This window comes from Chaetura pelagica, unplaced genomic scaffold (assembly GCF_000747805.2).
Source record: "Chaetura pelagica isolate M959 unplaced genomic scaffold, ChaPel_1.0 scaffold631, whole genome shotgun sequence".
Lineage (NCBI taxonomy): Eukaryota > Metazoa > Chordata > Aves > Apodiformes > Apodidae > Chaetura > Chaetura pelagica.
Window position 1 is genome coordinate 77,963 of NW_009952103.1, and position 12,152 is coordinate 90,114.

General features: G+C 55.5%; 1 protein-coding gene across 1 annotated transcript; it reads right to left on the reverse strand.

Annotated features, from left to right (window-relative positions):
• Positions 1-888: 888 nt before the first annotated feature.
• On the reverse strand, positions 889-12,152 carry SH3BP4 (SH3-domain binding protein 4; the record flags this gene model as incomplete). Its single annotated transcript, XM_010005956.1, has 4 exons — positions 889-1,113; positions 1,939-2,127; positions 6,836-9,192; positions 12,107-12,152. Coding segments are annotated over 4 exons (2,817 nt in total), but the record flags the coding sequence as incomplete, so codon positions are not given.

Here is a 12,152-nt window from a genome sequence, read left to right on the forward strand (position 1 = left end):
ACCCTTCCTCCAGAGACGTCCTACCCGGTACGAGGGTAGGACGGAGCACAAAGGGGCAGAGGCTTCTTCTCCTGGCTAAAAAGGAGCCACGTTCCTCTGAAAACAGGCAACCAGCACCTCCTCTTGCCAGAAATGAGCCTGCCTGTTTGCAGGCTGAAATTTAACCACCAAGAAAAGAAATCAACCCAAGAGGCCCCGGGAACGATGACACTGAAAGCTCATTTTTTTTTGTTGGTGTCGGAAGCTGTTTGTGCTGAGTTAGATCCCAAACTTTCTGCTTTGCAGGCAGGCCTGGGAGGCTGCCAAGGCCTGACCACGCTGGTGGGGGTGGAGGAGGGAACTGGGATGGACTGGGTTTCCTCTTCAAGTATCAAACCATGACTCATGGTTTTGTCTCCATGTCCTAGATACCATAATATTTTTTCAGCAAATTGCAAAAAAAATAGTCTGGCTTAGTTAGCATATGAGATGCATTCCCCCAAAGTGGATCCAACCTTTTACTGCTCCTTACAAACATTAGATTTTTTTTATTTGTAAATGCCTAAAAAAGAAAAGGTGATTCCTTTTGTGTGTGACCCCCCCAAAGTTGTTTCTGTTGAGTAAGAAAATAGTTCGACTGGTGTCGACGCCGTATGAAAAACCACCTCTCTCTGGAGGCCTCCCCAGTCAGTGTCTCCTGCTGATTGTCCAGTCCTGGTGGAGAATTTCCAAACTCTGGCCTCTTGAAAAAAACAGAGAGAAGAACCTCTTCTTCTTTTCAAGTCAACTGCTTTAAAAAACAAAAGGGGAAGGAGGGAAAAAAAAAAAAACCAACCAAAAAAAACCAACCCACCCCCATCCGACGAGATGTGGGTGGAAAATAAAACCACCAAAAAATCCCCACAGGAGCTAAATGGCAAAGTCCTCGTGGTCTTGTGGGCTGAAGGCAGCTGCCCTCAGCATGTCCAAGGAGTTGACGAGGATCAAGGTGCCAGTGAGATGTTTCCAACGCCTGGTGATGGGGTTTTTCATCTTGTCCAGCCCTGTGTGCAGCTCCTGGATCACATCCCGGTAGCTGTCACCCAGCTGGCTGCTCCAGGTGAGAAGGAAATCATATGCTGGCTTCCACATGGCCTGTGGGGCAGAGGAGACCAGAGCTGAGATGGATGGTCAGTGATGATGTCCTCAACACCCCCCCACCATGTCCCAGAACAAGGACATTCCCAGGGAAAAACACCCCCATGTTTGCCCAGCTCACCCAAATCCCTTTGTCCCCCAAAGGTGCTTCAGAATAATGTGATCTGGGGGTATCTACAACCCTAGGAGGACCCATGGAGACCCTGGTCCAGGTTGCCCAGGGAAGCTGTGGCTGCCCCATCCCTGGCAGTGTTGAAGGGCAGGTTGGATGGGGCTTGGAGCAACCTGGGCTGGTGGGAGGTGTCCCTGCCCATGCAGGGGGTTGGATCTTGAAGATCATAGAATGACAGAATCCTGGAATGGTTTGGAAGGGACCTTAAACATCATCCAGTTCCAACCCCCCTGCATGGGCAGGGACACCTCCCACCAGCCCAGGCTGCTCCCAGCCCCATCCAACCTGCCCTTCAACACGGCCAGGGAGGGGCCAGCCACAGCTTCCCTGGGCAACCTGGGCCAGGCTCTCACCACCCTCACACTCCACAATTCCCTCCTCATGTCTCACCTAAATCTCCCCTCTTGCAGTTTTAATCCATTCCCCCTTGTCCTCTCCCTCCCTGCCCTTGTCCCAAGCCCCTCCCCAGCTTTCCTGGAGCCCCTTCAGGCACTGGAAGCTGCTCTAAGGTCTCCCTGGAGCCTTCTCTTCTCCAGGCTGAACACCCCAACCCTCCCAGCCTGTCCCCACAGCAGAGCTGCTCCAGATCTAAAAGGTCCCTTCCTTATCCAAACCACTGATCCACTCTATGAAGACCCATCTGCTCTCACCTCACTGTCCACTGCTCCCATCTTGTCCCTGTGTGGGGCCTCGTAGGCATCCATCTGCTGCTTGGAGACCTTGGCCAGCTTCTCAGCCAGCTCCCTCCAACGTTGGGCCACCTCCACAGCCGTGGTCAGCAGCACAAAGTCCTGGATCAGCCTGACAACCAGCCCCTGGCAGTCCATCTTCAGCAAGGCCTGAAGGACAGGGGTGAAAACCAGAGTCAGGGCAGGCAGGAGATGGCAGGTGAGACCCAAGAAACCATGCAGGGAAGTCCTCAGGAACCCATTCCCCCCAAAAAAAACCCCACAACACCCTCCCACCCACTTTCTACTGGTGAAATGAGACCACCAGGCTTGACACAGCCCCTCAAAAAGACAAGACAACCTTATGGTCCAGGCAGGCAAAGCCCTTCTCCTGTGTCCTGTAGGGACCTACAAGCTGAGATGTCCCACAAGTGGTTCTGAAGAAGTGGGGAAGAGGAACTGCAGCCCTCAGAGCTTCCTGGCTGGCAACAGCTTAGCCAGGAGAACAAACAAAACCCATCTGCTCGGGGTTGGAAAGCAACTTGCAACAGGGGGAAAAGTCCACAAGTCAGCCCAGCAAAGGATGGGTTGAAGGGGCCATGAGCAGAGGATCAACATCCCACTCACCAGAGCTCCAGAACCCCTGGACCAATCCCACCTGGAACCTCAAGTGGCTCCAGGAAGGTGGTTGGAAAGAGACATCCCTGTTTTTAGAACCTGGAAACCAAGGGAAGAGAGCCCAGGACATGCCTTGGGTGATGGGCTGCTGAGCCTCCTTATTCTCCAGATCCAGGGTCCTGACACCAGCAGGCTCAGGATGGGTGAACACCAAGGGATCCCTGCTATAACAGGGGGCTCCCACTGCAACAAACACCACCCACAGCTCAGGGATGAAGGGGACATCCCTCCAGGGATGCTGAGGACCCCAGGAAGCCTGGTGGCACACGTGTCCCCCTCGGGGACATCACCTGCAGACCTTCACAACTGCATGGTAGAGAAACCATGGGTGTTGTGGGCCACACATGGTCAGAACCTGCCCACTTTGCTGCTGCTGTGGGTCCCAACATCCCCTCCTGGCACACGGGGGGGTCTGGGCAAAGCCCAAGCTGGGGAGCAGGAGGAGGGTTACAGCTTTGCAAAGTGGGGAGAAAGAGGGGAACATCTGAAACCACTCAGGCAATTTGCAAAGCCAATGCAGGTCGATTCCTCCCTTATCTGCTTCCAGCTTCAAGCTGGGCTGGGATCCCATCACGGCTGCAGAGCAGAGGTTGTTTGCTCCTCCAGTGCTCCCACTGCACCAGGAGAGAAGCAACCACCCCTCCTGCTAGGCCAGCAAGGAAGAGACACTTAAAACAACATCCATTTTGGTGCATGAAGAAGCATTTAGGGCTCCCACCTGGCCCCTCCCAGCCTTCTCTCCAGCCAGGCTGCCTTCCCACCCAGCCCCCAGATCCATCCCCCTCCCCTCTGCAGATGGAGGAGCCGGGTGGTCCCAAGGAAGGGTGGGCTCAGCACCCTCCATCCTGAGCTTCCAGGCAGCTCCATTGCCTGCCTGCAACCCCCAGGACCACCTGGTGCTCAGCAAAGCAGGTGAGATGAGCTGCTCTCAGCTCTTGCCAGAGGCTGAGCAGCTCTGAGGCCACCAGGAGCGACCTGTGCCGCAGGGGTTAAGGAGAACAAGAGCTGCAGGAAGCAAATCCTCCAGTTCCCTCCTGCCCCAAGGGAAACAGCATCAAATAAAAGCAGCTGGGAGGCCAGGGAATCCAGAACTGCATCACCACTCCAAGCAACAGCTTTGGAAGAGCTGGGATTGCTCCTCAAAGGGCAGCACGTTAACTCTGAACCCTACTGATGGCCACAGCAACACATCCTGCCTTTGGCCCCTGGTTGATCTGAGCCAGGGAGGCTCAACGTGCAGCCTCCAGGCTGAGGAAACACGGGTGACTTGCCTAGAGATGATGGGAGGCAAGGACAGCACCAAAGCCAAGTGGGGACAGGGGGCAGGAAGGACACGGGGCCACCAAGCTAGAAACCCAAGGTGGAATATCAGTGGTACCAGCATCACAGGTTTCTCAGCCTGGGCACAACTCACTCCTTTTGTCACAGAAATCCATGAAAGCCCCGTTGGGCTCTCCTGGAAGCCCTGGCTGCCCAGCTGGGATAAGCAGGACTCACATCATCCTCAACCCTCCAGCAGGTGCTTCTGGGATTAGGCTACAATTTCTTTCCAGCCTCCTCCCTTAGCCTGGACAAACCTCCCCAGGAGGCCCCACCTGGAATGTCTCCAGCCCTGCCCACCCAGCCCTGCTCCCCTGCCAAGGCACGACCTGGGTCGAGCCTCATCAGCACTCTCTGAAGAATTAATTAACCTCCAAAGCATTAATGAACCTCAGAGAAGCTCCCAGCCAGCTAAGGAGGTGGTTTGATATTCAAATCCCAGTTCAAAGCAGCAGGGAATTGTCTCCACTTGAAAGGGCACCCAGGGGAGGCTGAATTTGCATCCTGGCTCTGAAATGCAGGATCCCATTTCCCATCCTCTTCTAGTGATGGAAACCAGCACCTGGGAGCAAGCAAGCCAAGCCAGAAGGAAGAGGTGACCCCAAGGACCACCTGAAGATGCTTGGCCACCCCTGCCCGTGCCCATCACCACAACCTTTGTGGATCAGGAAGGGCTCTGGGAGGCTCCAGCCCTGCTCACCCCCCCAAGCACAAACGTGCAGCTCTCTGGAGGAGATATCCCTGCTGGAATGGTCATGATTCTTCCCCATCTGGCCCAGGCTGCCCAGGGCAGGGGTGGAGTCCCCATCCCTGGGGGGATTTCAAAGCCCTGTAGGTGCTGAGGGACATGGTGGCCTTGGCAGGGCTGGGTCAGTGGTTGGACTTGATGACCTTCGAGGTCTTTTCCAACCCAAACGGTTCTGTGATTCAACGATCTCCAGCCTCCAAACTAAAGGAGCAAGACCCTTCCTCCTCTGCCCCAGGAACAGGAAGCATCACCAAGTTCACCTGTGCCCACCAAGCACGGTGCAAGACCTACCATTGAAGCTGCTACAGAAAGGGACCAGGGAGACCTGTGGGATGAGAGGATGCTCGTGCACCAGCTCCTGCCTCTTTGTTGTCTTCTCCAGGATGCAGCTCAGGTTTTTGGCCTGGACAAGCTGGTTCTGGACAAGGGCTCCCCAACATAACACTTGCTTTAGGCATATGTAAGTGGTGGGGGATCAGGAATCAGGCTTTCCCCTGGACCCAGATTCAGCAGAGGGGTGAGCATCAGCCAGCAGATGGAGGAGCTGGAATGCTCTGGATGAGCCAGCACCAGGTCCAAGCAATGCAGGCCCAGTTCTGCAGGACACCAAGGACTGCTTGAGCCCACCAGCACAGAATCACAGCATCTCTTTGGCTGGAAGAGACCTCCAAGATCATCAGACCAAACACCACAAGCCTTCCCACTAAACCATGTCCCTAAGCACCAGGTCCACGTGCCATCTCAATGCCTCCAGTGATGGTGACTCCACCACTGCCCTGGGCAAACTATTCCAATGCTCGAGACAACCCCTGGGGGTCTGCAGACCCTTGAGGAGAAGCAGGTTCTTTTTGGCAGAAGAAAGGCAGCAGAACAAAGGGCTGAGGTCTTCTCCCACCACCAACTCTGCAAGGGCAGAGAGGAGGGGCAGGTTCCTCCCTGGTGACTCACTTCAAAGCTACATCCCCCCCAGGTGACCTTCACGGGCTGCTGCTCAGCCCAGATTAGGGAAAAAAAGAATCATTAAAAGCAGATGACTTATTAACTAGTCCCCAGGACCAGGCTCTGCCACACTTGGCTGCTGGAGCAGCCAACTGCAGGTTTGTGTACCCAACCTTGAAGCCAGATAAGGCTGCTCACTGCTTCTCCTTCCTTTGAGGTGAGACAACCAACTGGGAGCTGCAAGGGCCAGAACTTCATCCAGCTGAGCAGACACCAGAAAGGGACCCCATTTCTCAGGAATAAAACCAGATTTCAGCACAAATAAACCACATTCTTGCTCTCTCCTCCTGCCCTGAAAGCTCCATTTTCTCTCTTTCAAAACCAGGCTCAGCCCAACTCTTCCAGAAGCTCAGGAGGAGCAGCAAAGGGTTGGGAAGCACCAGAGAAGAAGGGAGCTTGTCCTTCATGGACAGACTCTCCCAGAAAAGGAGCCAAAGCTCCAGACTGGCCTCCATGGACACATGGAAAAAAACCCAACAACAACCTGCTCTGGGATTCTGCACTCCAGGCATCCCTTGGGAAGAGGGATGTTTTCCTGCCTTGAGTTTGAACTGGAGGTGGTTCCATCAAGGCCAAGGTGTAGCACCATCCTCCCCAGCAGCCACAAAGCCCCTCTCCAGCACACTTTGACCCACCCATCATGCAGAGGTGCAAGGGTCTGTGAGGTGGCTCCTCCACCCCACTCCACGTAGGAGAAGCTTTTGTGTTTCTTGCCCTTTTTCCCCCCAGTTTTCCACCAGTGTTGCCTTCAACAAGGCACCCTTTGACACGGGGGTTGAGAAGACCTCAAAGTACCATCGTTGAAGGCTGAAACAAAAAAACCCAGGTCCCCAGGAGGGACCAGCTACACAACACTGGACCAAAAAATCTCCTTGACCTGAGGGGCTTCCTCACCAGCAAGCCTGTTGGCCACCCTCCCTCAACACACACCTCTGGCATTTCACCCAATGTGTGAAATTAATTCTTCATGGCCAAGGAACCCAGCCAACAGGAGGGCTGAACTTCCAGCCTGAAGACAACCCTCAGGATGGACTTCATCTTCTAGACTGAACGAGGAAACCCCCACCATCCCTTCATCCCTCTGGATGGCAGGGAATTAAGACCCCTCTCCCAGCCCGGGGACCTCAGACTCACCGTCATCAGCTCCTTCTGGAAGGACTTCCTCTCCTTGTTCTCCGTGTTGTTGCAGTCTTCCTTCAGCTTCTCCAAGACAGAAGCCACCCTCTCTGGCTCGCTGTCCAGCTCCGCTCGGCAGAAGAAGGTAAGTGGCAAGTTCAAGTAGCCCAGAGCATCAGCAAAGGACCTCCAGCTGCTGAGGTTCTCCATCAGCAGGGTCCTCACCGAGGCGTAGATGTAGGTCAGGAACTTGCACGGCCTCAGGATCTGCTCCAGCAACAAGCTGGTGGTGAGATCCGGCCCGGAGAAGTAACTGGGCTTCACCTTCCCCACCACCAGCACGTTTTTGGTGTGCACGAGGCCCACCTTTCCCTGGTAGTAGCCGATGTACCACTCCTTGGTCCACAGCTGCCCTTTCAACCTGACCTTCTCCTCGCTCAGGAGGGCGACGACGTCTCCCTTCTTGTACTCCAGCAGGTAGTGGTTCTTGCTCTGCCTCACCACGGTCTTCAGCAGCTTCCCATACTTCAGGCTCAACACTGGCCTGTCCTGAAAAACCGGGTACTTGGTGGTGGCAGCCAGAGGGGAGAGGATGATCTTCCCGACCTCGTTCTTCTTCAGGAACCTCCTCTGCCCCGCGGGTTTGACGGCGCTTTTGGGCGGCGGCGGCGGCGTCTGGACGCAGAACTGGGACAGGATGGCATCCGTGTCATCCTTCACCTGGACCCTCAGCGTGAAGTCCGAGAGCTCGTTGGGGTCCTGGGAGGCGATGGGGAAGATGAGGCGGCTGACCTTGCCCAGCTTCACCTGGAAGCCCCTCACCACTTTGGCTTGCTCACCGGCTTTCACCTCGTAGTTGGTCATGTTGGAGAACATGCAGAGCTTGAGGTCCTGAGGCCTGGGCAGGGGAAACTGGTGCTTGCCCCAGAGCTGGAGGGCGACGGGAGCTGGGCTGTGGGACTGCCTGGTGACCTCGTTCACCAGGAGGGTCTTGGGAGCACAGTCGTGCCCAAAGAGGGCCACCACGGTGGTGAAAGAAGGGTGGATGTGCTTGGGGCCGTAGACCCCCACCGTGACCTTCTTGTGGATGTAATCCCAGACCGTGTAAGGGTAGAGGATGTTCTGCCCCTGGGCCACGGCTGCAACGTACATGCAAGGCTCCAGGTTCTCCAGCTGCACCTGGATGGTGTCCCCATAGGAGCAGCTCAGCTGCAGGGGCGTGTAGGGCCCCTCCTTCACGTCGCTCCTCAGGCACTGCAGTCCCACCAAACTCCTGCTCACGAGGTCGTCCTTCACCTCCGCCGACACCTTCATCTGCAGAACGAGGAAGGTCTTCACCTCCATGTTGCTCAGCTTGATCTGCAGGACGGGGCTGATGGTGCTGCACGTGTCGCTGTTCAGCTCCAGCGGCGGGTCCAGCATGGCTTTCATGGAGATCTGCTGGGTGTCCCCGGGGCACACGTGTCCCTCTGGCACGTGGATGCTGATGTTGGTGTCAGGAAGCTGAACGGCCCCACCAGAACTGTCCAGCTTGCAGACAATGTTGGTCTCCACCGGTTGAGTCTGCCCCCAGCCAGGGTTTTGACCAAGCAAATCCAAGTCGTGGCAAGACCGAGCCAACTTCCTGTGGTTCAACCACGCTGTCCTAAAGTCCTCCCTGCTCTGGAACTGCTCGGGGGTGGGAGACTTCAACCCAAAACCCGCCGCCGCCGCCGGAGCCTCCGACTTGGCCTGAAGAACCGACAGCTCGGACAGGCTGTAGGAGCGTTTACTCCTGAAGAAAGGATTGTCCCTTCTCACAGGCTGCTCCAGATCCAGCCCGTTCGTGGAAGGAAACTCATCAAAGATGTTCCCCAGGCTGCTGTTGGCAGCAGAGCTGGAGAGCCCTGGAGCAGGAGCCCCCGTGTCAAAGAGCAACAAGTCGACGGCGACGTTGGGCTCCAGGTCCGAGCCGGGCACCGTTTGCCCACCGTTCCCATGGAGAAACGGGTTGGTCTGGACCCCGTTCAAGAAGGGGTTGTTGTGGTAGGTTTTCAGGGAGTTTCTTTGGGCTTCAGTCCATTCTCCAAGCAGGTCCAACTCCCTGACCCCCTCGTCAGGGCCCTCCAGGAGGTGGTCGATCATCCCGCTGTCGGTCAGGGAGGAGTCGCGGTGGGTCACCGGCTGGACGTAGGAGGAAGGGATGTAGCCCATCTCCGTGGTGTTGTGAGCATACCACCACTCACCTCCTGAGGTGTCCAGGACGTACAGGTGGTCCCCTTTGGAGAACTTCAAAGTGGTGAAGTTAGTGGGGCAGTAGTCTTTGATGGCTACCACTTCCTTGGCGTTCCCGAAGGACGCGGGGTTGTCCACCAGCAAGGCACTAGGAGAAGGCACTGCAAAGCCAAGAGGAACACTGTCAGAAGGCCACACAGAAGCCCACAAGCAAGACACCAAGGTCCTCCCAACCCTTCGTTCCAGGTCAGCAAACCAAGCAGTGAAAACACTTTTACCCCCTCTCAAACCTACAGGCTTCGTTTCTATTTTTGCCCCTAAAATTTGAAAATGGGATGTCTCCACTCCTGAAATGTTCACCTTCCTCCTGCCCAAAGGGTTCCTGTCCTAAAGGGATGAGCTGGGAAGAGTGGCAGGAGCCAAGACAGCACAAGCAGCAACTTGTGATCCCCCAGGACAACCAGATGTCCCAACAACAAGGCTCCCCATGCCTGGATCCTGGAGGAGACACTGGTGTCCCACCACCCTGTTAAATCCCTGAGGAATGATGGGCGAGAATCCATCCTAGAATCCCAGACTGCTTTGGGTTGGAAGGGGCTGGAATTAGATGATCTGCAAGGTCCCTTCCAACCCAAAGCATCCAATGACTCTGTGATGACGTGGTAACCCAAGGCAACATCTCACTCCTTTTACACAGCACCCACATTTCAGCAGCACAGTGTCACCCCCCCTTCTCTGGAGACATTCAAAACCCATCTGGGTGCCCTCCTGTCTGTGACCTCCTGTAGGTGGATCCTGCTGGAGCAGGGGGGTTGGGACTAGTTGGTCTCTAGAGGTTCTTTCCAACCCTGATGACTCTGTGACTCCTGCTGTGGACCTGGCAGCATCTCCAGTGTCCCCTTCAGCAGTGCCAGCTGAGAGCTGCCTTGCCAGGGAACCCAAGCCAAACAGACACTCACACTGGCACCTATTTATGGGCTTTTCTCACATTTTTAGGACCTATTTCCACCAAAAGAAAAAATAAAAAGCCCTAGAAAGAAGCCACGGGTGATGTTACATCAACATTCAAGAAGAAAACAAGGAGAGCTGGATCTGCAGTGCTATGGAGCTGAGAGAGACAGGGGATGGCTCCTGCCTCGAGAGGGCTCCCTGGAGGGAAAAGGTGGATTTGAGAAACACAAAAGCCTCTAAAATCCCCTAAAATCCTGGGAATGAGGGGCTGGCACATCAGCCTGCACCTCCCGGGGGTCAGGAGCCATGGGCTGGCAGCACTGCTGGGACATGGGAAGCACCAGGAGAGGGAAGACAGAGACAAGCAAAGAGAAGTCTTTAAACAGAATCATGAAGGCACCTTAGAGATCATCAAGCTCCAACCCCCCTGCCATGAGCAGAGAACCCACCACTAGACCAGGTGGCACAAAACCTGGCCCTAAAAACCCCCAGGGATGGGGCATCAACAACCTCCCTGGGCAACCCATCCCAGTTCCTCACCACCCTGAGAGTGAAGAATTTCTTCCCCATCTCTCACCTCAGTCTCCCCTCTCTCAGTTTAAAACCATCACCCCTTGTCTCATCCCTCCCTGCCCTTGTCCCAAGCCCCTTCCCAGCTTTCCTGCAGCCCCTTCAGGCACTGGAAGGTGCTCTAAGGTCTCCCTGGAGCCTTCTCTTCTCCAGGCTGAACACCCCAACTCTCCCAGCCTGGCTCCAGAGCAGAGCTGCTCCAGCCCTGGGACCATCTTGGTGGCCTTTCTCTGGACCCTTTGAGCTGGACACAACACTCCAGGTGGGGTCTCACCAGAGCAAGAGGGGACAATCCCCTCCCTGGCCCTGCTTCCCACACTTCTTTTGACACAGCCCAGGACACAACCACCCCTCTGGGCTCCAGCTTCTCATCTCCTCCCACCCCTAAGACTTTTTACACATCCTAAAACCTCCTCATTCCTCCACTCCCCCCTCCCAGCAGAGAAGACGAAGCCGTGAGGACATTTATTCAGTGTAAAAACTGCAGGAACAGTCAAACTGTCTCAAAAACTCTGCACTGAAGCTATTCTGACACCCTGCTATGAAGCCTCAGACAGCTCTGGTGTCCCCATCCCTGGGGACAGACCTGGCTATCCCCATGTCCCCCCCAACAAGCTGAAACCAGCAAAGCCCCTGGAGAACAGCAGCAGCTCCTGGGTTTGCATGAAAAAAAACCCCACCTCATTTGCAGCAGGAGCCTTTGATGTTCAAAAGCTTTTGTGCATGTTTATTTTTAGAGGCCCCTCTGAACATGCCAAGATCCACCTGGGTTTATTCCTTGGGATCTGAGGGCACAGTTAATTCCCCTCTCACCTGCAAGGCAGCTTTTCTGCTGGGGAAGGTAAACACAGCTGAGGAAAAAAAAAGCAGGAAAAGGATGATTCCAGCAACCTGCAAACTCCCAGCTCTGGGGAAGGGGAGAAACAAAGCCCTGCAACCACCTCGTTGCTGCCACCTCTCTTGGCTGCTGGAGCTCTTGGTGGCAGGGCCAGAACCTGGCAGGGGGGGACATGAGCATCAGCACGTTCTGATCTTCCCCACCAGCTGCTGCCTGCTAATTATTAACCAGCACCTTCCTGGGGCCCATGATCTGAGGGGTTGGAGCAGCTCTGCTCTGGAGCCAGGCTGGGAGAGTTGGGGTGTTCAGCCTGGAGAAGAGAAGGCTCCAGGGAGACCTTAGAGCACCTTCCAGTGCCTGAAGGGGCTCCAGGAAAGATGGACTTTGGACAAGGGTGCGCAGTGATAGGATGAGGAGGAACAGTTTTAAGCTGAAAGAGGGGAGATGTAGATGGATATTAAGAAGAAATTCTTGGCTGTGAGGGTGGTGAGAGCCTGGCCCAGGTTTCCCAGAGTGGTGGCTGCCCCATCCCTGACAGTGTTGAAGGGCAGGTTGGATGGGGCTTGGAGCAGCCTGGGCTGCTGGGAGGTGTCCCTGCCCATGCAGGGGGGTTGGATCTAGAGGATTTTTAAGCTCCCTTCCAACCCAAACCCATCTGTAGCTGTCCCCAAGGAGGGGGCACCCCACATCCCACCCCAAGGGGTGTCCCCCAGCACCTTTCAGGTCGCAGAGGCTGCTCTCAGCACAGCCCAGGTCGATCAG